The sequence below is a fragment of the Mobula hypostoma genome, chromosome 13, assembly GCF_963921235.1.
Source record: "Mobula hypostoma chromosome 13, sMobHyp1.1, whole genome shotgun sequence".
NCBI lineage: Eukaryota > Metazoa > Chordata > Chondrichthyes > Myliobatiformes > Myliobatidae > Mobula > Mobula hypostoma.
The window spans coordinates 51,557,786-51,583,551 of NC_086109.1; the positions used below are offsets into that span (position 1 = coordinate 51,557,786).

General features: G+C 41.9%; 1 protein-coding gene across 6 annotated transcripts in view; it reads right to left on the bottom strand.

The window, feature by feature from the left end:
• cep152 (centrosomal protein 152) overlaps window positions 1-25,766 on the bottom strand; it is a 306,980-nt gene that overhangs the window by 53,443 nt on the left and 227,771 nt on the right. For all 6 annotated transcript variants that reach the window (XR_010020130.1, XM_063065688.1, XM_063065689.1 and 3 more), the window contains 4 exons: window positions 17,672-17,807; window positions 16,367-16,546; window positions 11,281-11,562; window positions 2,638-2,769 (listed from right to left, as the gene is read on the bottom strand). Coding sequence is in view for 5 of the 6 variants with exons in the window: in XM_063065688.1 (XP_062921758.1) it covers window positions 2,638-2,769; window positions 11,281-11,562; window positions 16,367-16,546; window positions 17,672-17,807 (730 nt within the window). In the remaining variant the exon portion in view is untranslated. The remainder of the gene's footprint in view (window positions 1-2,637; window positions 2,770-11,280; window positions 11,563-16,366; window positions 16,547-17,671; window positions 17,808-25,766) is intronic.

The following is a 25,766-nucleotide window of genomic DNA, read 5'->3' on the forward strand; positions in this document are numbered from 1 at the left end:
GGGGGAGGCTGGGGGTGTCAGTGGAGAGGGGAAGGTTGGGGTGAGAGGAAGATGGAGCCTCTGAGGGCCCAGGAGCTGACAGTGGGATCTGAGGGAGACAGGGTTGCAGAGTGATGTTGGGGGAAGGGGAGATGGGAGTCACAATAGCAGCACGCAAAGACCCGGCCTGGAGCTCAAGGCTGGAGTCGCAGTTGGTGGTTGCACAATTGCTTTGAAGGTGTCCATGGTTGTTGCTGGAGTCCAGGTTTTGAATATGCCCTGAGGTGCTGGAGCCGGCAAGATCAATGGCAGGGGCCGTGATCATGTGGACCTGCCTCTCGTTTTTTTTGCACTACCTTGCTTTCCCGTTTCTTATTTTCTATTCATGATTTATATTTATATATTCTTAGTCGCCTTCTGTAGGTTTTTAAAAGCTTCCAATATTTAAATTTTTAATATTTACTATCCATTTGTACTCCAGGGAGCGCAAAGCGCAGAATCAAATATGGCTGTGATGATTGTACGCTCTAGTATCAATTGTTTGGCGACAATAAGATATAAAGTAGAAGTATAATAGTACAATATGAAACATTGCACTTTGGAAAATGAATTGTAAGTTTATGATAAATGTCACAATCTTTAGCAGCACCGATCAACAATATTTGGATTGTGTACAGTTCTGGTCCCTGCATTACAGGAAGGATGTGCAGGTTTTGCTTTAGAGAGGTTGCAGAAGAGGTTCACCAGGGGGATACTTGGATTAGAGAGTATTAATTAAAAGGTGAGGTCATAGAAACATAGAAAACCTACAGCACAATACAGGCCCCTCGGCCCACAGAAGTGTGCTGAACATGTCCCTACCTTAAAAATTGCTAGGCTTACCTATAGCCCTCTATTTTACTGAGCTCCATGTACCCATCTAAAAGTCTCTTAAAAGACCCTATGGTATCCGCTTCCACCACCGTTGCCGGCAGCTCATTCCACGCACTCACCACTCTCTGAGTAAAAAATCTACCCCTGACATCTCCTCTGTACCTACTCCACAATACCTTAAACCTGTGTCCTCTTGTAGCAACCATTTCAGACCTGGGAAAAAGCCTCTGACTATCCACATGATCAATGCCTCTCATCATCTTATACACCTCTATCAGGTCACCTCTCATCCTCTGTTGCTCCAAGGAGAAAAGGCCGAATTCACTTAACCTATTCTGATAAGGCATGCTCCCCAATCCAGGCAACATCTTTGTAAATCTCCTCTGCACCCTTTCTATGGCTTCCACATCCTTCCTGCAGTGAGGCAACCAGAACTGAGCACAGGTTGAACAGACTTGGATTGACTGAGGCTGGGAAATGATCTGATAGAAGTGTATAAAACTGAGAGAATCATAGATAAGGTAGACAGCCAGAATATTCCACGATGGGAAGTCAGATGCAAGAAAGCAATATCTTTAAGGTGGGAGGTAGGGGAGGGCTTAAGGAGATTTTTTTTGTTTTCTAGCAAACACAGAGAATAACAAGTAGCTGAAATTTGCTGCCAAGGGAAGTAGTGGATATTGATTGATCAGCAAATAGTGAAGTAGTTGTTGAAGGAAAGCATTATCCTGGACTAACCTTCACTGAAGACTGATAAACTATGAACATGGTGCACTAGGATTGGCAATGAGATACCAGTTAAAGAATTTCTACTCCTACAAAATTGCTCTGCACACAGCATAAGGCAGTTGTTTCAAATAACTAGCATGTTTGAACTCTCACCACAAAGTACAAAAAAGCTCTGTTGTGATTTCTATCTCAATGATCTTCCTCAATGCATGGATTCAATCATGAAGGGGATTCCCACATATTTCCTTCCTCCTTGTAGTTTCCCTCAGCTGCACTACACAATAGTTTGTAGCTATCTAGCAGGTACAAGGGAAGAGCTCCTTTAAAGGCCTGACATCCTTCCTAACTTGGGTGGCGGGGTGGAGTTATGTCTCTACCAAAGAAGGTGTAAGGCATTCCTTCCATCTGCTAGCCTGCAGGTCACCTTTGGGCAAGGGGTAGTACCTGCTTAGCCCCCTGAACAGGGTCATGTGAAGCCATGGGATCAGGTGGAGGATGGTTATATGAGCAGCTGGTGTATATCACAAGTCCTGGTTATATAACCACTCTGAAGAGTATTAATAATGTCTGGGGTCACCTAGCTTGTAAGGGCACTGCCCAGAAGAAGGCAATGGCAAACCACTCCTGCAGTGAAATTTGTCATGAACAAGCATGGTCAAGGAAAGACCATGGTTGCCTACGTCATACAACACAACACATAACGAGTGAATGACTCTTTCCTAATGATCAGCATGGTGAAGATATAGCAGTTGGGAGCCAGACAAGGTGCTAGAGAGTTCTAAACCACTATAGTGCAATTTTTAACATCAGTTTTGAATAAGGTGCTAGTGCTGTATGCAGTACATGTTTAGCACAGCAAATAGAAGAAATTCTAGACAAGTTGGGTATGAATGATTACAAGTAACATTTTAGTACATGTTGCAGTAAGTCTCATCATCTCTGAATAAAATAAAATCTCAAAGTTTTGCTTTATCTTTTTAAATTTCTTGAATGGTATACATTATTTATAGCCTATTTTGACAGTCTAGGTAAAATGGTAATGCTGAATCACTTTACCTGTGTTGCTACATCTTTTTCATACTTTCTCTTCCATTTCATTTCCTCAATTTGTAAATTGGCCCTGTACTCAGGCAGGTCAGACAATTCTTCCAACCAACGGTCATGAGCTTTTGCTAATGCTATTTCAACCTTAGAAAATAAGACATGTTATTTCATCATATTTACTTTAACTTATTTCCTCCAAAATTTTGCAGTTTAAAAAAAGTTTTCCTTCAAATAATGTTAAATGATTAATTTATTCTGATCCATAAAACAAGCTTTTAAAGAATTGTTCAATTCTCAAATAACTAACCTTCAAATTTAACTTACAGCTGCTTCACCACAAAATTCAGATTTTTATGCATTTATGGTCAATTTCTTGGATTTAGTGTCAATTTCAATTTGTAAAATATCTTTGAAAAAAGTCAATCAAGTTCAATCCCTCCCAGTACTTTTGAAGTCCTTTCTCACTGTGCAGTGGTTAATAACACATAATGACTTAAGTAATATAAATGAAGGGGCAAAATATTATACCAAATGTCATATTTTTCTCTGCCTCAGCTAACCAGTAGTGTTGTTCACAAGTAGTTTGATAAGTAGACTACGAAACAGTGTTGACACAAGAGACAGTAGATGCTGTCACTACAGCAAAAAATAGTCTGTTGGAGGAACTCAGTGGATCAGGCAGCAACAGTGGAGATCAGGGCTGGGTTGATATTTTGGGTTGAGACCTACATCATGATGTTCCACTCACTTAAACAACTTCAACATTAAGACCTGTGAAGCAGCACCTGGGTAAGAGTATAGCTGATAGGAGGAAGTAAAAGAGAGGCATACTACTTCAGGCAGTATAGACAGCTGAATGGCTGAGTCCCTTTCAAGAAACAAGATGTAAGAGGAACTCAGTGAGTCAGAAAGCATGTGTAGATGGAAGTGGACAGTTGACATTTTGGGTCAAGATGCATTATCTGGATTACACTGGGAACAGGGGAGATAAAGAGGTGGAACAAGAGCTGGCAAGTGATGGGATACAGGGAAGGAAGGGTGATAGGCAGAAAAAGGAAGATGAAGATAGAAACAGTGTGGGAGGTGATAGGTGGAGGTGAAAGGGCTGCAGGTGATATAATCTTATAGGATAAGTGGACGATAAAATCAAATAAGGGAGGTGATGTGGTGGGGAAGGGAACACAGTGTGAGGAGTGCATGGGTGATAGGCAGATGGAGTGGATGGAGCTGGTAAAAGAAATTAGGTGATGGGATAGAGTAAAGGAGGAACTAGGTAGATCAGAGAGAGTAAGAATTGAAACACTTTACTGGAAGTTAGCGAATTCAATGTTCATGCTATCAAGTTATAGAGTACCCAGTCAGAATGTGAGCTGCTGTTCTAGTTTATGTTTAGCCTCACCCCGACAGCAGAGGAGGCTGACGACAGATGTACCATTGCAGGAATGGGAGAAATTAAATGGCTCACAATCAGGAGCTCCAGTCATGGTAGACGAAGCACAGACGTTCTGCAATGTGATCACCTAGTCTGCACTTTGTCTCAGCAGATTATAGCAACACACACCAAAATGCTTGAGGAACTCAGCAGGCCAGGCAGCATCTATGGAAAAAAAGTACAGTCAACGTTTCGGGCTGAAACCCTTTGGTAGGACTGGAGAAAAAATGCTAAGGAGTAGGTTTGAAAGGTGGGGAGAGGGGAGAGAGAAAAGCCATGCAATAGCTACAACCTGGAAGGGGAGGGATGAAGCGCAGAGCTAGGAAGTTGATTGGTGAAAGAGACAGAAGGCCATGGAAGAAAGAAAAAAGGAGGGGGTGGGAGGAGCACCAGAAGGAGGCGATGGGCGAGCAAGGAGATAACATGAGAGAGGCACAAGGGGATGGAAAATGGTGAAGGTGGGGAGGCATTTCTGAAAGCTTGAGAAAGGATACATGGCTGTAGTAGTGGGTCTGAGTAAGCACGTGGTCAAAGAGTTGAAAAGCAGCAGGGATCACAGCAGGGGAGCAGTGAGAGAGAGTTTCACTGAACTCCCGTTGAAGGGAAGATTTAAAACTTCTTCAGGGTAGGCATCCCTGGAAAAGACTTCACAGAGCAGTAATCAAATCACAAACAAGAGAAAATCTGCAGTAGGATAAATACAGAAAGGGTGTAACTTCTGGCAGAACTATGGCAATCCCAAAATAAAGGGCAGCCACTGAGGAATGAAAGAAAATTCTTCTAATTAAAGAATGCTAACTGTATGGAATATCTACTCAAGTGGACTATGGAAGATCATTCATTGAAACTAGGAAATGACAATTATAGGTCCTGGAGGAATCAAAGAGTGTATTCACGCAGGACAGAAAACTGGAAGGTTGAACGGTGAGCTGGCTCAAGGGGCCAAAATGCCCACTGTTGTTCTTTTCAATTATTCTTGTGCAATTCTCTCCTCCATTGATATGGATACCACATTTACACTACTTCAAAATAGTTTTAGTGTGAAACCCTGTCTCAAAACAGTTGAGACATTAAAGGAAAAGGTGTGCTTCACACACAAAATGCTGGAGGAACTCAACAGTCAGGCAACATCTATGGAGTGGAATAAACAGTCAACATATTGGGCTGAGACCCAAAACAATGGAGACTACATCTCCTCTGTACCTACTTCCAAGCACCTTAAAACTGACCCCTCTCGTGTTAGCCCTGGGGAAAAAGCCTCTGACTATCCACACGATCAATGGAAACTAAATAAGAAATAAAAGAAGGCATCAAACTAAAAGCACATGCATACAAAGTCGCCAAGAGTAGTGGGAAACTGGAAGACTGGGACAACTTTAAAAAACACTAATGGACCACGAAGCGAGCAATAAAGAAAGGGAAGCCAGATTATGAAAATAAACTAGCACAAAATATAAAAACAAAGAGTAAAAGTTTTTATATAAAGTGGAAAAGGGCGGCTAAAGTGAATGTAGGTCCTTTGGAGGACGAGAAGGGGAAATTGATACTAGGTAATGAGGAAATGGCAGAGGCTTTGAATGACTATTTTGTGTTGGTCTTCATAGTGAAGGACACGTCTAACATGCCAAAGAGAGATGTTATGGATGTAATGAGGGGTGAGGACTCGCAGTGGCGTATCTAAAGTATGGCAGGTATGGCACGTGCCCTGGGCGCCACTTGAAGGGGGGCGCCATTGAGCATTTCTATTAAAGTCAGACAAGTCATCCTTGGATAGTGCAAAAAGAATTTTCTTTAGATGTATGATCTGTCTTTGATTATCATGGGTGAGAAGCACAAGGATGGCCTTATTTCAGAGCATTGTGTAAGAAGACCATGAAACGTTTTTTCACCAAGAAGGAGGAAAGTAGATTTGAAGGTCAGAAGAGACGAAAGTTGGAGGGGGAGGAAGCCAAGAAATCAAGCAAGTTCTTCATGCTCTTCTTTGAAAAGCCCAGAACAACATGGAACATGTTCCATGGAGCCGCCTGCACCTGCTACAAGTTTGTTAAAATCCGAAGGTGGATCAAGTACAAATTTGTCACAAGCCTAGGAGGAAGTCAAGTCAGATAAATCCGAGTATGGTGCAATTAAGAGTGAGGCTGCCACAGAGAACGTGGACATAACAGGAGGGTGAAGACAATGGTGGTGGTGGTGATGTCGAGTTTATTGACGAGATTTTACTTGACGAGATTGAACCTGACGACACTGAACCTAGTGAACTAGATGGTGTCAAAGAGCCCCGAACTGTCATACCAGAAGCGATTGAACAGCATGACATTGGACTTCTGAAGTTTGACAAGGATACTGGAAAAGCAATTCTGCCTGACGTGTTGAGAACAGAATAAAGCTGGGTTCGAAGTATTTCCAGAACAATGAGGGGCCTTTCCTACCAACAAATAACCGCTCAATGAACAAAACTTGGTTCAAGAGGAAATTGGGAAATGGTCGTGGTGAGGAAGTGACTCGCTCATGGTTGGTCTATTCCCCTTCTAAAAAATTTGCATTTTGTATCTGTTGTCTTCTCCATTCCCAGTCAGACCATCAATCCTCATTGGAGCAGGAAAGTGGATTCAACCAGTGGAAAGCACTTGAAAGGATTAGTGTTCATGAAAATGCCAGGAATCATCAGGAATACTTCACACAGTGGAAAGAAATGGAAAGAAATTTAGAGGAGTTATTTAGAAATTTAGAAACAGAGGAGTTATTGACTTGGTATTTCAGTCACAGATTGAGAAGGAAAAGCAGAAGTGGCGTGATATCTTGACGAGACTCCTTCACTGCATAAAATCCCTTGCGACTCAGAACCTGGCTTTGCGAGGACACAGGGAGTCACTTCAGCTAGACGATGACTCCAATGTGGGAAATTTCCTTGGCTTACTGAAACTACTGGCCACCTTTGACCCTGTCATAAAAGAACACCTTACTCATTTGGAAAGTCATCCTGGATCCACGTCTCATCTTTCACCGGGTGTCCAGAACGAATTCATCCATATGATGGCATCCACTGTTCGCCAGAGTTTACTGAGAAGCATTCATAAAGCCAAGTACTATGGTCTCATGTTCGACTCGACTCCTGATCAGGCACACCGTGAGCAGATGTCAGAAGTAGTGAGGTATGTGGAAGTTGATTTTGAGAGGAAAACAGTCCGTGTTAGAGAGCCCTTCCTTTGTTTTATCGAGATAAGCCGGAAGGATGCTGAGAGCTTGGTTGAAGACATCTTGAAACAGCTACAGAAGGACGAAATGGAGCTACAAGATTGTCGGTCATAGTGCTATGACAACGCTGCTGTGATGGCTGGACACAGAAGTGGTGTTCATCAAAGAATAAGTGAGAAAAACAACCTGGCAGTGTTTGTGAATTGCGACAATCACTCACTCAACTTGGGTGTACATGCAGCCAAGCAGGATACAATGATGGTCATGTTTTTTGGAACCATCGAAGCTCTCTACGTGTTTTTCTCTCATTCAACACAGCACTGGGAAAACCTCAAAAACGCCGTGCCTGTGGTTGTTAAGTCGGAGTCTGAACCAGGTGGAGGGCAAGGACAGAAGCAGTGAAGCCCATCAACAAGTACCTTGACGAGGTATTTCAAGTTCTGCAGGACATGTTAGACAATGAAAACGAGATCAGTGAAACAAGAAGTGACACAAGGTAGCTGTACAACCACATGTTGAGTTATGATTTTCTGATTTTGCTCGGATTTTGGAACAAAGTACTCATTTGCATTGACCGTATTCAAAAGAGGCTGCAGGATCTTAGCATGAACTTCCATCATGCTGCCTTGGATTTGAAAGCCCTTCAAGATCATTTTTATGATGAAAGAGAAGTGTTGGTCAGTGAGTCACTCGAAGGAGTCGATCTCTGTCAAGAATGGAATATTGAAGTTGAAAGACGTCAGAGACAAAATAAATGAATGGCTGATGAGAACTCGAGAGACGCTGGGTTAACAGCTAAGGAGGAAATGGGAAGAGTCAAGAAGGGAACACTCGACTGTCTTCACAGAGAAATGGACCAAAGGTTCGCTCGTTTGCACAACACTAACGCCAAGTTTGGGTTCCTTCTCGATGTAGAAGGACTGTGTTATGGCGCCAACAGTAAAGACCTAAAGAAGTGAGAAAATTTGGGCGAATTGTACAGCTCTGATTTTGATGGACAGCAGCTATATGAAGAAATTTTGGATTGCAGAATGTTGCTATCAAGGCGGATCAACATGAAAATATCAAGACCTGAAGAGCTTCTTGAATTTATTGCTTAGTATGGAGATGACAGTGTCTTCCCCAATCTTCACATTGCTATTCAGATAATGCAGTTTCCATCGCCAGCTGTGAGAGATCATTCAGCAAGTTAAAACTAATATTTTCGTATTTGAGAGCCTCCATAGGTCAGGCAGACTCTGTGAAGGACAGAAGAAACCTTTGATCACATCATGGACCAATTTGCATCAGTGAAAGGAAGGAAGGTGCAGTTATAATTTTCATGTAGTGTCATAATTTGTTAATTAAAAGATTAACGAGCTTGACTTGTAGTTTTGAGCTGATATTATGGTAAAGTTATCTAAAAGATGGGTGTCAGATGTTTGGACAGGGGCTCAATTTCAGTGCTTGCCATTGGCGCTATTTTCCGAGATACGCCCCTGAGGACTCGATACAATAGCTATCACTAAAGAGGTAGTGCTGAGCAAACTTGTGGGCCTGAAGATATAAGTCCCCTGGTCCAGCCCTGGCCCAGATGGAATGCATCCCAGGGTACTGAAAAAATGGCAGGATTTATAGTAGAGGCTTTGGTAATAATTTACCAAAATTCTCTGTACAGGTCTCAGCAGATTGGAAGACGGCAAATGTGACGCCACTGTTCAAAAAAAGGACATAGGCAAAAGGCAGGTAACAATAGGCCAGTTAATTTAACATCTATAGTTGAGAAAATACTTGAAGCTATCATTAAAGAAGAAATAGCAAGACATCTGGAAAGAAATGGATCCATCCGGCAAATGCAGCATGGATTCAGCAAAGGCAGATCCTGTTTGACAAACTTACCGGAGTTCTTTGAGGATATAATGAGCACAGTGGGTAGAGGGGAACAGATGGATATTATTTACTTGAATTTCGAGAAGGTGTTCGATAAAGTGCCACATAAAAGTCTTATTCATATGATAAGGATGCATAGAGTTGGGGGTGATGTATTAGCATGGATAGAAAGCAGAGAGTTGGGATACGTGGGTGCTACTCTGGTTGGGAATCAGTGGGGAACAGTGTGCCCCAGGGGTTGGTCCTGGGCCCGCAACTGTTCACGATACACATTAACAATCTGGAAGAGGGAACCAAGTGTAGTGTATCTAAGTTTGCTGATGATACTAACTGAGTGGAAAAGCAAATTGTGCAGAAGATACAGAGAGTCTCCAGAGAGATATAGATAGGTTAAGTGAGTGGGCAAGGGTCTGGCAGATGGAGTACAATGTTAGTAAATGTGAGGTCATCCACTTTGGAAAGAAAAATGGAAGGGCAGATTATTATTTAAATGGTGAAAATTGTAGCATGCTGTTCAGGAGGACTTGGGAATGCTTGTGCATGAATCACAAAACATTGGTTTGCAGATGCAGCAGGCTATCAATGCTCCATTGGCCTTCAATGCTAAAGGGATTGAACAGCAGGGAGGTTATGCTGCAACTGTACAGGGTACTGGTGAGGCCACACCTGGAGTACTGCATGCAGTTCTGGGTCTCCTTACTTGAGGAAGGATATACTGGCTTTGGAGGCGGTGCAGAGGATGTTCACCAGGTCGATTCCAGAGATCAGGGGGTCAGACTACGAAGGGAGATCGAGTCGCTGGTATTGTACTTGCTGGAATTCAGATGAATGAGAAGAGATCTTATAGAAACATATAAAATGATGAAAGAGGAAGGAATGATAAAATAGAGGAAGGAAAGTTGTTTCCACTGGCAAGTAAGATTAGAACTAGAGGACATAGCCTCAAGATTCAGGGGGAGTAGATTTAGGATGGAGATGAAGAGGAACTGCTTTTCCCAGAGAGTGGTGAATCTGAGGAATTCTCTGCCCAATGAAGCAGTGGAGGCTACCTCAGTCAGTATATTTAAGGCAAGGTTGGATAGATTTTTGCATAGTAGGGAAATTAAGGGTTATGGGGAAAAGGCAGGTAGGTGGAGGTGAGTCCATGGCCAGATCAGCCATGATCTTATTGAATGGCGGAGTAGGCTTGATGAGCCAGAAGGCCTACTCCTGCTCCTGTTTCTTATGTTCTTATCAGGACAGAAGGCAGAATGTGAAATGGAAAAAGGGGTGGGTGTGGGTGTGGGGGGGCGGTGGAGAAGGGAGTAATTACCAGGTGGACTATCTTTCAGAGCCCTAAATAGTCATTTCAGATGAGATGATACTTCACCTGCAAGTTCATTGCAGCCTACTCTACAGTAGCAAGACCTGATACAGACTAGGAGACCACTTTGTTGAACACCGTTGCTCTGTTCACTGGATGAGGCAGAATCTCTGGTTGGCTACCAATTTCAATTCAACTTTCCATTCCTATTCTGATGTATCTGTCCACGGACATTTCTACTGGCATAACAGTGGGACAAGCATTACCTCATATTCTGTCCAGCCTCTAATCTGATGACAACAAATGAACACCATCTTCTGGTAATTACACACCCCTTCTCGCTTTATCTATTCCCCATACAGGTTACCTCTCACCCTTTTGTTCTAACAAGCCCATCACCTCCTTCTGCTTCCCATTCCCCTTCCCTTTCTTCCATGGCCCACTGTCCTCTATTAGATTCCTTATTCCTTATCACTTCACTTATTCCATCTTTCACCTCCCAGCTTCTTGCTTCATATCTTCTCCACCTACCCACCTTGCCTTTCACCTAGTCCCACCTAGCTTGTATTCTTTTCCCTATCCCCACACCTTATTCTGGCTTCTGCCCCCTTCCTTTCCAATCCTGATGAAGGGTCTCAGCCCAAAAAGGTCGACTGCTTATTCCGCTCTGTTGATACTCTCCGACTGAGTTCCTCCAGTATTGTGTTGCTTAATACTTGCAGTATCTGCAGAATCTCTTCTGTTTAAGAAGTGCTTCAAATCTTTTCCAATTCATTCTAATTAAATAGTAACTTTTTTAGAACCCTTCTTATTGTGTCTTATCACATTATATAGAGATACAATTTTCACATCTTGCCTGTTTGGCCACGTTATCTTCATTCTTTTTCTGCAGTTCTAGTTCAAGTTTTTGTAATGCCTCATTAACAGCTGCTATTCTTTCCTCCTTTGTTTGCTGCTCCATTGTCAAATTTAGATTTGGAGGCCAAGCTTCTAATTCTTGGCATATATAAACTTCACTGTTAATTGCTTCCTGATTTCCACAAACTTCCTCTCTCTTTGAAGAAGTCTTCTGTTCTGTGGCCTTATGAAGACAAAGACGCCATTCTGTTTCAACTGCACGTACCGCACATTCTGTAACCTAAAATCAAGAAAAGGCACAACAAAACAATATCTAGAATTACAAACCCTCAATGATAGATTTTAATAAACATTAGAATATTAGAACATATAAAGTTTTTTGATAAGAACAGGCCATTCACCTCAAAAAAGCTGGCCCAATTCCTATTCATATAGTGTGTTGAAATAACAATCTAGTTTAGATATGAAAGTCTCTAAGGTACTACTCTCAACTACACAACTAGGTAATTTGTTCCCTATGTCCACAACTCGCTCTGTAAAGAAATGCTTCTTGATGCTACTCTGAAATCTCTCCTTAACCAGTTTCCACCTACGGACCTGTGTCCTTGATGATAGACTAATTTTGAAGTAGCAGCTGGCATCCACTTTACTGATATCCTTCATGATTTTGAACACTTCTATCATGTCTCCTCTCATTCTACATCTACTTAGGCTAAAAAGATTTAATTCTTTCAATCTTTCTATATAGCTCATACCCAGCAGATCTGGAATGTCCTTCTCTGGAATCTCTCTAGTGCCTTCACACAATACAGACCAAAATTGCACATAGTCTTCAAGGTATGGCCTCATAAGTGCATTATACAGCTTAAGGAGAACATCTCTTGATTTGAACTCCACTGAGCGCATTACGTAGTGCAACATTCTATTGGCCTTCCTAATCACATTGTCTAGATGTTGATAGTGATGAGTCTACTCGGACATCCAAATCCTTCTCATACACTTTTGAACTCAATCCACCCCCACTATATATTTATAGCTAATTTTTCTACTTCCTATATGTAATACCTTACATTTACTTACATTAAATTTCATCTGCCATTTACCTGGCTACATTTGGATTTTGTTTAGAGCTAACTGTATTAATTCTGCTATCTGAACGTTATCAGCCTGCGCCCCCCCCCTTTAATTTTGGGTTATCCGCAAACTTCACTAGTCTATTTGGTTAATGTGCTTATCAAAATCATTGATGTAAATTAAAAACTGCAGTAGTCCAAAAACAATTCCTGCAGAACCCCATTTTTAACATCTTCTAGGTATGAAAATGATCCTGTCTCCATAATGCTCTGTTCTCCAGAGAAAGCAGGATCTCCCAGTGGCCACACATTTTAATTCCACATCCCATTCTCATTCTGATATGTCTATCCACAGCCTCCTCTACTGTAAAGATGAAGACACACTCAGGTTGGAGGAACAACACCTTATATTCCGTCTGGGTAGCCTCCAACCTGACGGCATGAACATTGACTTCTCATACTTCCGCTATTGCCTCACCTCCCCCTCGTACTTTATTTATTCATTTATTTACACGCATTCTTTTTCTCTCTCTCCCTTTTATCCCTCTGTCCCTCTCACTATAACCCTTGCCCATCCTCTGGGTTCCCCCTCCCCCTTTCTTTCTCCCTAGGCCTCCTGTCCCATGATCCTCTCATATCCCTTTTGCCAATCAACTGCCCAGCTCTTGGGCTCCATCCCTCCCCCTCCTGTCTTTTCCTATCATTCTGGATCTCCCCCTCCCCCTCCCACTTCCAAATCTCTTACTACCTTTTCTTTCAGTTAGTCCTGACGAAGGGTCTCGGCCTGAAATGTCGACTGTACCTCTTCCTAGAGATGCTGCCTGGCCTGCTGCGTTCATCAGCAACTTTTATGTGTGTTGCTTGAAATTCCAGCATCTGCAGATTTCCTCGTGTTTGTTCTCTCCATAATTCATTGTTTTCTATTATTGAGCTAATTCTGCATCTATTTGCACACCTTACCCTGAATCCCTACCTCCTGTAGTTTTATTATTAGCCCTCATGGAGTAGCTTGTTAAAAGCCTTCTGAAAGTCCAAGTTAAGTTATATCAAGCATTCTATTGTTATCATACAGTCTGGTAAATTAAAGCATTAATTGATTATTCAAGATCTGCCATTTCAATAGATACTAAGCATTCACAAACCTCTATAAGTATTAGCACAAGTACTTGCATGACAAAGCACCTTCTCAATCTCCCAGTGCCTGAGGCCATTACTGCCACATTACATACAATGAACAGAAATTATGCAATCTAAGAACCTGCTATTTTTAAATTGGGAAAAAAGTCCAGGAAATGTCAGTGACAGTACCTAAAATTAGCAGAGATGTATTTTCATAGTCACCCAGCATGCCAAACACCCAACAGGTCTTTTCTGATGATTACATCCAAGCCTGGGCATCTACTCTAGTCAAATGACATAATAGATGGGCTTTTGTTCTGAAAACTACACACTACAAGTTCTCACTGCTCCAATTTTTTGGAATGAGGAACTTTCAACACACTAAAAGCAATCAACATCATAAAAATCTGCCCTCTCAGATGACCACACTATTAATAAGGATTCCCACAAAATACAAAAGACAAACATAATTAAATATGAAAATTGTCACTGCTGCTTTGCTACTTTTGGAACTTTGCTTTATGGTCATGATATTGCATCCGGCAACAATTACCCTCTTTGGAGTACTGAACTGGATGTGAAATGAGGAATTACTATCATTTTGTTAAGCCACATAGCTTTTTTAAATTTAAATCAGAAAAAGTCAGCATGTTTACGTAAAATAACAATGGGTTTCAATTAATGGAACATATTTAAGTCTATTAAAATCTACAGTTAAGTAAGACAAGATAAGGCAAAGTCAACATGGTTTCTTAAGAGAAAATCTTGCCTGACCAACCTGTTAGAATTTTCTAAAGAGATTACAAGTAGGATAGATAAAGGGGATTCAGTAGATGTTGTATATTTGGACTTACAGAAGGCCTTTGACAAGGTGTCACACATGAGGCTGCTTTACAAAGTTAAGAGCCCATGGTATTACAGGAAAGTTGGTTAGAGCATTGGCTGATAGGTAGGAGGCAGCTGGGAATAAAAGGATCCTTGTCTGGTTGGCTGCCAGTGACTAGTGGTGTTCCTCAGGAGTCGATGTTGGACAGCTTCTTTTTATACTGTATATCAAGGATTTAAATGATGGAATAGATGGCTTTGTTGTCAAGTTTGCAGCTAATAACAAGACTGATGGAGGGACAAGTAGAGTTGATGAAACAGGTAGGCTGCAGAAAGACTTAAGACAGATTAGGAGAATGGGCAAGAAAGTGGCAACTCAAATGCAAATCTGGAAAATACACAGTCATGCACTTTGGTAGTAGAAATATATGTGCAGACCATTTTCTAAATGGGGAGAAAACCCAAAAATCTGAGTTGCAAACGGACTTGGGAGTCCTTGTGCAGAGCAACCTAAAGATTAACTTGAAGGCTGAGTCGGTGGTGAGGAGGCAAATGCAATGTTAGCATTCATTTCAAGAGGTCTTGAATACAAAAGCAGGGATTTGATGCTGAGGGTTTACGAGGGGTGATTGATAAGTTCGTAGCCTAAGGTCGAATGAGTCAACTTTAGAAAACCTAGTACATTTATTTTTTAACATAGTCCCCTCCTACATGTACACACTTAGTCCAGCGGTCGTGGAGCATACAGATCCCTTCTTTGTGGAAGTGGTCCACAGCAGGGGTGATTGATAAGTTCGTGGCCTAAGGTAGAAGGAGAGTAGTTATACAGCTCTCGTTACATGCACGTGCAGTTCAACTCTTTGAGTGAAAATGCAGAAAGTTTGAAGTTAATAACTCATTGCCTTCTACCTTAGGCCACGAACTTATCAATCACTCCTGCTGTGGATCACTTCTGGAGGTCCAAGACGTCAACTTCTATAAAGGGATATGTATGCTCCGTGACCGCTGGACTAAGTGTGTAAATGTAGGAAAAATAAATATACTAGGTTTTCTAAAATTGACTCCTTCTATCTTAGGCCACGAACTTATCAATCATCCCTCGTATAAGGCTTTGGTGAGGCTGCACTTCGAGTATTGTGAACAATTTTGGGCACTTCAACTTAGAAAAGATGTGCTGGCATTGGAGAGGGTACAGGAGCGGTTCAACAAGGATGATTCTGGGGTTGTCATACGAGGAACATTTGATGGTTCTTGGTCTATACTCGCTGGAAGTTAGAAGGATGAGGGGGGATCTCATTGAAACTTTTTGAATGTTAAAAGGCCTAGATAGAATAGATGTGGAAAGGATGTTTCCTATGGTGGGGGAGTCTAGGACAAGAGGGCACAGCCTCAGGATAGAGGATAGAGGGTGTCCATTTAAAACAGAGAGGCGGAAAAATTTCTTTAGCCAGAGAGTGGTGAATTTGTAGAATTTGTTATCACAGGTAGCTGTGGAGGTCAGGTCGTTGGGTGTATTTAAGGCAGAGATTGATAGGTTCTTGATTGGACACATCATCAAAACTTACAGGGAATAGAGTCGGGGGTGGGGGGGGGAGAATCAGCCATGACTGAATGACGGAGCAGACTCAATGGGCCAAATGTCCTAATTCTGCTCCTTTGTCTTATGGCCTTATTTTCTTCGATTGAGTGGAAGTAGTTGGAAAAACAAAATTACAGACAAAATAAAATACACAATTAAAATAAAAATCAAACAAAACAATCATTAAAAAAGCATTAAAAAAACTTTTCAGAATCAGAATCAGGTTTATTATCACCCGAATGTGATGTGAAATTTGTTAACTTAGCAGCAGCAGCAGTTCAATGCAATACATAACCAAGCACAGAGAGAGAGAGAAGAAAAAACATAATAAACAAATAAATCAATAATTTACTGTTTTAAAGAAACAGCAGGGAAATTTTCAGTATACAAAAGATATATCATTAAGAAAAGGCACAATTTATAACCTCTGCACAGCTCAGCATCGAATTACATTTTCCCTACATTCATTTAATTGTCAAGAACATTACTTTTTGCTGTTCTTCTTGCCACTGTGCTTTGGCTAGCTTTAATTGGCTTTCAACGTGTAACTTGATGTTGGTTTCTTCTTCTCTCATCCATTGTTGTTTTGCAGCTTGCATTGCAGTCTCATGTTTTTCATTGAGCCCATTCAAATTCTCTTGCAATTCTGCTAAATATGTCTTTTTTAACTGAAAAATTCAAACATATAATTCAGTTACTGTACAAACAAAGCAATTATATTTAAGACCAAGTGCAAATATACCTTCTCCAACTGGTACGAGTGTTAACACTGAAAAATAAAGCCTCCGACAAAATTTGCTATTTTCTGAATATTTGGCATACTGGATGTTATGGCACAGGGCCACAGGAATTGTACATTATTCTACCAGTACATTCTTTCCACTAATGCGTAGAAAGATGATATAATAAAATGATGATATACTATGATTTGGTTAAGTGACATTGTATTTTGAAGTTAAGTCACACTAATGTTTTCTCATACGAATGCCAATATTTCCAGTGCAATATTTCTATTTCACAAAGTGGATTCACTTATCAGTGGATAAGAAACCATAAAACGGAAGTGAGAAATCTCTTCAAATTGGCTTTAACTTAGGATCATATTTTGACTGAACTTGAACACTGATTTTCAGAGGCAAAGGGACTGCACAGTAAATAAAAAAAACTGGCCTTATTCAAATTCAATTTCTATTAAATTAGTTTTCTTTTTAAGTTTTCTCATTCAAACAGTGCATAAATAACAAACTGAAAACAGATAAAATATCAAATACATACAACTGTTAGTGACAAGATGAAATTAAACATAACCACACACACACACATACATAAAATGCTGGAGGAGCTCAGCAGACCAGACAGCATCTATGGAAAAGAGTAAGCAGTCATGTTTTAGGCTGAGACCTTACATCAGGATTGATTTGGACCTCCAGTATATGCAGATTTTCTCATGTGTGTGATTAAAGATAGACACTTGATTAAACATGTAGACACACCACAAGTTGCATAAAAATCATATCAGTGCTACAGGTCTAATATCAAAGCAAAGTTAAAAGTCATTAAAACCAACTCAAGGGTCTGCTGGAGTATCTTTCAATGGCTGGTTTTAGTAAGAACAGATAATTTTCCATTCAATATTCAGCCAATCCTACAGACCAGAAGCACTACCATGAGGCTTATTAACTGTAAGGAAAAAGGGTACAATGTGCAATGGAGAAAACAAAGTGTCAATGAACACCTCAAAGAGGTTCAGTTAAAAAATACGATAACAAATGACAAAAATGTTTCTCACTAACTTCCTGCTCCACTGTTGTTAATTTGAGGGACATTTCCTTCTTTAATTGGCTCTCCAAGGAGTCTTTTTCTTTACAGATGGTAATGTAACACTCTTGCACTCCAGACATCTCTTGTTGGAGCTGTTCCAGTTGAGCACTAATACATGAAGAAAAAAAGCAAAAAATAAAATATAGTTCCGAAAATTGAAGAAGAAAAATATATAATTCCAGCTTTTATTTCATCAACACGGTAATATTTCAGCAGGTGCTAGTGTTCAAAGCTTATTATATTATGCCCACTTATTCGATACACTGAGTAGCCACTTTATTAGGTACACCCGTAAACTTGATCGAAAATGCAAATATCGATCAGCCAATTATGTAGCAACAACTCAATGCATAAAAGCATGCAGACATGGTCAAGAGGTTCAGTTGCTGTTCAGACCAAACATCAGAATGAGGAAGAAATGCGATCTATGTGACTTTGACCATGCAGGGATGGGTAATGCCATACGCAGTGATTTGACTGTCTCAGAAACTGCTAGTCATTTCACGCACAACAGTCCCGAGTTTACAAAGAATGATGCAAAAAATAAAATATGGGGTGCTCGCCCAGAGATTGAATGCTGTATAAGGACTGACTAAGTGGCATATTTGTGTGTTTAAGCCAATATTTTGTGGAAAGTGATCACTCTATGATGGATGCTGTGGGAAGTACCTTATGATGGATAATACAGATATTAAGGTCGTGTGCGATGCAACTACCAGTGACGTAACAGAAGACACACCTGGTGAGGTGGACCATGGCCAGTTCACATCACTAAAGTTGGCGAGAATGTAGCTGAGGGTGAAGATTTTAAAAGGCCAAGTTGTTTTCTATTCATTGGAGTACTGCTCAGGTGCAACAAGGGTTCCCTTGCATAAAAACCCAGTCTCTATAAATAACAGGTACCGTCTGGCGGAGTGCTCGTTGTCGGAGTAGTCTGAGGCAGAGTAGTAAGGTTTTGGTTCAACAACGTTTTGACGAGAACAGGTAGAGGCAAGGTAAGCAGGCAAATTCATTCCTTATTTCTTATTTAACTCTTGAGAGAATAGGAAGACTGTCTACAGAGCCAGTGCTCTGTTCTGGGTGTCAGATGTAGGATTTCCAAGAGACTCCCATCCTCCCCAATGGCCACATGGGTGACTGTCAGGAGAGGAAACGGAGGATGTCAGATAGTGGAGAGCACCCCTGTGGCCACCCAGCTCTCCTCAACAATAAGCACTGCATTTTGAGTACTGTTAGCGGGGATGACCTACTTGGGGGAAGCAAGAGTGGCTGTGCCTCTAGCATTGAGTCTGGCCCTATGGCTCAGAAGGGCAGGGAACTGAAGAGGATGGCAGCAGACACAGGGGACTCTACAGTCAGGGGGCCAGACAGGTGATTCTGTGGATGTGAAAAGGAAACGGAAACGGATGGTAGTTTGCCTCCCTGGTGCCAGGGTCCGCGACATTTCTGAACGTGTCCACAATATTCTGAAAAGGTAGGGTGAGCAGCCAGAAGCAATGGTACATATTGGTACCAACAACATAGGTAGAAAGAGGGAGGGGGGGGGGTCTTGAAAACAGAATACAGAGACTTAAGAGGAAGCTGAGAAGCAGGACCTCAAAAGTATTAATCTCAGGATTGCTGTCTGTGCCATGCAACAGTGAGGATAGGAATAGAATGAAATGGCAGATATATGTGTGGTTGAAGGATTGGAGCAGGGGGCGGGGATTCAGATCTCTGGATAATTGGGACCTCTTCTGGGGCAGGTGGGACCTGTAAAAAGGGACAGGTTGCACTTGAACCTGAGGGGGACCAATATTCTTGGGGGCAAATTTACTAGGGAAGTGGTTTAAACTAATATGGCAGGGGGATGGGAACCAGTATGATAGAGCTGAATATGAGCGAGCAAGTTTACAAGTCGATGATGGGTGTATCATGAATGTAAGGAAGAACAAGCCAATGATTGGGTACAAATGCAGACAGAGCAAAGAGTTAAATATTACCACAGAGGTAAAATTCAAAAGGGCAAAGAATGCAGGACTGAAGGTACTATACTTAAATGTGCGTAGTATTCGAAGTAAGGTGGACATACTCATGGTACAATTGGACTGGTCGGTATGACATTGTGGGCATCACTGAGTTGTGGCTTCAAGAAGATCATGGTTGGGAGCTTAACATCAAAGAATACACTTTGTATTGAAAGGACAGGCAGGAAGGCATAGGTGGTGTGGCACTGTTGGTAAGAGATGGAATTACATCTTTAGAAAGAGGTGACATAGGGTAAGAGAAGGTTGAATTTCTGTGGGTGTATTTCAAAACTGCAAGGGTAGAAAAAACATTATGAGAATCATATATAAGCCTCCAAATAGCAGCAAAGATGTGGGGTTGAGATTCAACAGGGAGCTGGAAAAGGCATGTAATAAGGGTAACGATACAATTGTAATGGGAAGACTTCAATATGCAAGAGTATTGGGAGTATCACATTGATGTTGAATAGCTAGAGAGGAAATTTGTTGAATACCTACGAGATGGCTTTTTAGAGCAGCTTGTGCTTGAGCCTACTCGGGGAAAGGCTATCTTAGATTGGGTGTAGAGTAACATTTTTGTTTTAGTGGTTGGATACAACTGAGTGGATTGCTAGGCCATTTCAGAAGGCATTAAGAGTCAAGCACATTGCTGTGGGTCTGGAGTCACATACAGGCCTGAACAGGTAAGGATGGCAGGATTCCTCCCCTAAAGGACATTAGTGAACCAGATGTTTTTTTTTACAAAAATCGACATGGTTTCATGGTCATCAGATATTTTCATTGAATTTAAATTCACCATCTGCCATGGTGGGATTCAAACTCATGTCCTCAGCGTATAGCTGGGTCTCTAGATTACTGATCCAGTGTAAATTACCAGTACACCAAATCTCCCCAGTCAAGGCAATTCAGCTCCTGACCTCATCACCTTCTCGGTCCAAGCATGGACCAAAGAGCTAAGTACCAGAAGTGAGGTGAGGTGAGAGTGATAGCCCTCGTCATCAAGGCAGCATTTGACTGAGTATGGCATCAAGATGCCCCAGCTAAAATGGAGTCAAGGGGAATTAGGAGGAAAACCCTCCACTGATTGGAATCATACCTGACACAAAGGAAGATGGTTGTGGTGGTTGGAGGTCAGTCATCTCACACTTAGGACATCACTGCAGGAATTCCTGAGGGAAATGTCCTAGGACCAACCATCTTCAGCTGCTTCACCAATGACCTTCCTTCCATCATAAGGTCAGAAGTGGGGATGTTCACAGATGACTGCACAATGTGCTGCACCATTTGTGACTCGTCAAATAGTGAAGCAGTTCATACCTAAATGCAGAAGGACCTGGACAATATCCAGGCTTGGGCTGACAAGTGGCAAGTAACATTCAAGCCACGCAAGTGCCAGGCAATGATCATCTCCAACAAGAGAGGCTCTAACCATCGTCCCTTGACATTCAGTGGCATCATGATCAATGAATCCCCTACTATCAACATCCTGGGGGTTACCATTGACAAGAAACTGAACTGCTCTAGCCATATAAACACCGTGGCTACCAGAGTAGGTCAAAGGCTAGGAATCCAGTGGCATGCAACTCACCTCCTGACTCCCCAAAGCCTGTCCACCATCTACAAGGCTCAGGTCAGGAGTGTAATGGAATACTCATCACTCGCCTGGATGAGTGCAGCTCCATCAACACTCATGAAGCTTGACACCATCCAGTACAAGGCAACTTCACTTGATTGGCACCCCTTCCAGAAGTATCCAATCCCTCCACCATCGTCAAACAGTTGCAGCAGTGTGTACTATCTACAAGATGCACTGCAACAACACACCAAAGTTCCTAAGGCAGCACCTTCCAGACCCTCGACCACTACCATCTAGAAGAACAACAGCAGATAACTGGGAACACCACCACTTGGAAGTCCCCCTCCAAGTCACTCAGCATCCTGACTTGGAAACATATTGCCATTCCTTCATTGTTGCTGGGTCAAAATCATGGAATTGCCTCACTAACAGTACTATGGGTGTACCTACACCTCAGGGACTGCAGTTGTTCAAAAAGGCAGCTCATCATCACCTTCCCAAGGGCAACTAGCTTGCTGGCTTAGCTGGCAATCCCCACATCCCATAAATGAGTAAATAAAAATAACCCAGATCTTATTGGGGAGCTTAACGTAAAGGAACCCTTAGGAGGCAGTGATCAAACCCTTAGGAGGCAGTGATCATTATATAATTCAATTCATACTGCAAATTGAGAGTGAGAAGCAAAAGTCAGATGTATCAGTATTGCAATGGAATAAAGGGAATTACAGAGGCATGAGAGAGGAGCTTGCCCAGGTGGATTGGAGGAGGACGACAGCAGAGCAGAAATGGCTTAAGTTTCTGGCAATAACTCACAAGCCACAGGATAGATATGTCCCTTTGAGAAAGAAGCTCTCAAATGGCAGGGGTAGGCAACCGTGGCTGACAAAGGAAGTTAAGGACTGCATAAAAGCCAAGGAAAGGGCAAGTAAGGTAGTAAAAGTGAGTGGGAAGTTGGATGATTAGGAAGCTTTTAAAATCCAACAAAAGGCAACTAAAAAGCTATAAGAAGGAAAAAGATTAAATACGAAGGCAAGCTGGCCAATAATATAAAACCAGATACCAAAGGTTTCTCAGTTATATAAAAAGTAAAAGGGAGGTGAGCGTTGATATTGGACCACTGGAAAATGATGCTGGTGAGGTCGTAATTGGAGACAAAGAAATAGGAGATGAACTTAATGGGTATTTTGTATCTGTCTTCACTGTGGAAGACACCAGCAGGATGCCAGAAGTCCGTGAGTCTCACGGAGTCTCATGGGGAATAGAATATAAAAATAAGGAGTTAATGCTGAAGCTTTATAAGACACTAGTCAAGCCACACTTGGAGCATTGTCAAAAGTTTTGGGTCCCATATCTCAGAAAGGATGTATTGTCATTGGAGAGAGTCCAGAGGAGGCTCACGAGGATGATTCCAGAAATGAAGGGGTTAACATATGAAGAGTTTCCTGCAGCCTTGGGCCTGTACTCACTGGAATTTAGAAGAATGCCGGGAGGGGGGGATCTCATTGAAACCTACCAAATGTTGAAAGGACTAGGTGGGGTGGATGTTTCCTGTGGTGGGGGTATCCAGAACTAGAGGACACAGCCTCAAAATTGAAGGGTGACCTTTTAGAACAAAGGTAGGGAGGATATTTTTTAGCCAGAGAGTAGCAGATCTGTGGAATGCTCTGCCACAGAATGCAGTGGAGGCCAAGTCCGTGGCAGAAGTTGATTGTTTCCTGATCAGTCAGGGCATCAGAGGATATGGCCAGAAGGCAGGTATATGGGGTTGAGTGGGTTCCGGGATCAGCCATGATGGAAAAGTGGAGCAGATTCGATGGGCTGAATGGCCTAATTCTGCTCTTATGGTCTTTTCTGTGGAGTGAGGGAAGACTCTGTCTGATGTGAAAGATCTAATAAGTCCTTCACCTGTAGACTGAAATTCTGAGCTTGTTTCGACTATTACATCACTGGTTGATAAGTGCCAAAGCTATCATAGGCTGAGAATATTCTCTGGAGTCAAACCCACACCCAATGGGGAAGAAGAATATGAGGCTTGTGTTGAGCAGACATCTCAGTTACTGGATCCATGGCACTGCTCAGATAAGCCTGTTAATGTTTCAGCTAAACTTGACATGTCCACTAGGAAACCTGACCCACCTGTAGGACTTATTAAGCAGAGGAATGCAGCTGAAAAGGGTCTTCTGACCAGAGAGGTGATCAGCATTTTCTGTTAAAACTGTGGAGAATATGGACATTTCAAGCTAAACTGTGAGGGGCAAAAAAAATCTTCAAAAGTTAAGTCAGCAGTTAATCAAACAGAGAAGAAAAGAAACTAAACTACAGAGGGACCCAGAAAAGGAACAGGCTGACATCTCAGAGAGAATACATTCCAAACAATGTGTCAAAGGAAATACTAAAGTGCAAAAAGCTATTCCCAAAGGTTTAGTGGCATCAGGCTCTGATGTATCCACATGGATTGAAGGTACTTATGCTAGAGTCACACTTGACACAGGTTCTCAAGTTACTTTATTTTACAAATCCTTTTATAACCAGTATTTGAGGCATTTACCATTGACACCGCTCAGTGCCTTTGAGATTTGGGGGCTTAGTGCTGATGATTACCCGTAGAACGGTTATTTATCGTTGAAACTGGAGTTTTTGGAAGCAGATGTCAGAGTAGCTGAGACTACTGACACATTAGTATTGGTTTGTCGGATCCAGTTGAAAAACGTGAAGCTTCCATTCACTTGGAAACAAATACTCCCATTGTGAGAAGGCTCATGGGAGAATGTAAGAAGAGAAATGAAGAGAATTTTCTGAAAACCTTAGACCATAAGACATAGGAGCAGAATTAGGCCATTCAACCCATTGAGTCCGCTCATGGCACGTCCCGGATCCCATTCAACTCCATACACCTGCCCTCTCACCATATCCCTCGATGCCCTGACCAATCAGGAATCTATCAACTTCCACTTTAAATATACCCACGGACTTGGCCTCTATCGCAGTCTGTGGCCGAGCATTCCACAGGTTCACCACTCTTTGGCTAAAAAAATTCCTCCTTACTTCTGTTCTAAAAGGTCGCCCCTCAATTTTGAAGCTGTGCTCTCTAGCTCTGGATATTCCCACCAGAGGAAACAACCTCTCCATGTCCACCTTATCTAGTCCTTTCAACATTTAGTAGATTTCAATGAGATCCCCACACATTCTTCTAAATTCCAGTGAGTACAGGCCCAAAACTGCCAAACCCATCTTTCCTGAGATACAGAGCCCAAAACTGTTGACAGTACTCCAAGTGCAGCCCGACTAGTTTCTTATAAAGCTTCAGCATCATCTCCTTGCATTTGCCTTCTTTACCACATACTCAACCTGTGATTTAATCTTCTGGGAGTCTTGCATGAGTCACTAAGACCCTCTGCATCTCTGATGTTTGAATTTTCTCTCCATTTAGCTAATAGTCTGCTCTATTGTTCCTTTTTACCAGAAACTGCATTATCATACATTTTCCAACACTGTGTTTCATCTGCCACTTTTTTGTCCATTTTTCCAATTTGTCTAAGTCTTGTTGCAATCGCATTGCTTCCTCAGCACAACTTACTCCTTTACCTATCTTTGTATCATCCATAAATTTTGCCACAAAACCATCAATTCCATTATCTAAATCATTGACAGACAATGTGAAAAATACTCAACCCTGAGGAACACCACTAGTCACTGGCAGGCAACCACAAAGGGCCCCCTTTATTCCCACTCGTTGCCTCCTATCTGTCAGCCTTTCCTCTATGCATAACAGTATCTTTCCTGTAATATCCATCCACCCAGTGTTCAGAGCTGCTTTTGAGAAGGTGCAAGTTCCTCCTAAGCAGAATGATGAAGAATTATGTTGTATACCCAGTCTAAACTTGGAGGAGTAGCTAGAGTGATCGAGGACACCTCTTTCTGAGAGAGTACTCTCTGATTAGCAGTAGTGGAGGTTAACAGCATCTGCTTAAACTGAAAGAAGCTGAGTTCAGTCAGGGGCAGGGGGAACTGAGTCACCGGAAGGTACAAGTGACAGACGGGGGATGGGGTTCCCAGTATACAGGAATGGTCACAAAGAGAGGCTGAGGCTGAAAAAGTTGAAGCTGAGATAAGGCGGTTTCAGAGTCAGGAAACTCCCAGAGAGGTTGGCGTATGATGCACCTGGGAATAAACTCTTTCTCAGGCTTCCAGCTGTCGATTATAACCGATGTTTATAACCGATAACAAACTCTGCAATCTTCTTCAGGGATAATGTCTGGGCATGTCTAGACCAATGGTACTTATACCTTCATAGTCCGTCCCTCCTGAATGATTAGTCCTCATTCAATCAGGTTTTCGCTCTCCCACCTTGTTTACAATCGAATTCCAATTCTTACTTAGAGCGAGACCTTCGCCTTTGTTAAAATTCTTTTCCTCTAGTTTTATTCCAATGGCTTCCTTTACCAGGTGGTCCCAAAAGCTGCAGCACAGTAGTCTTGTGCCGTC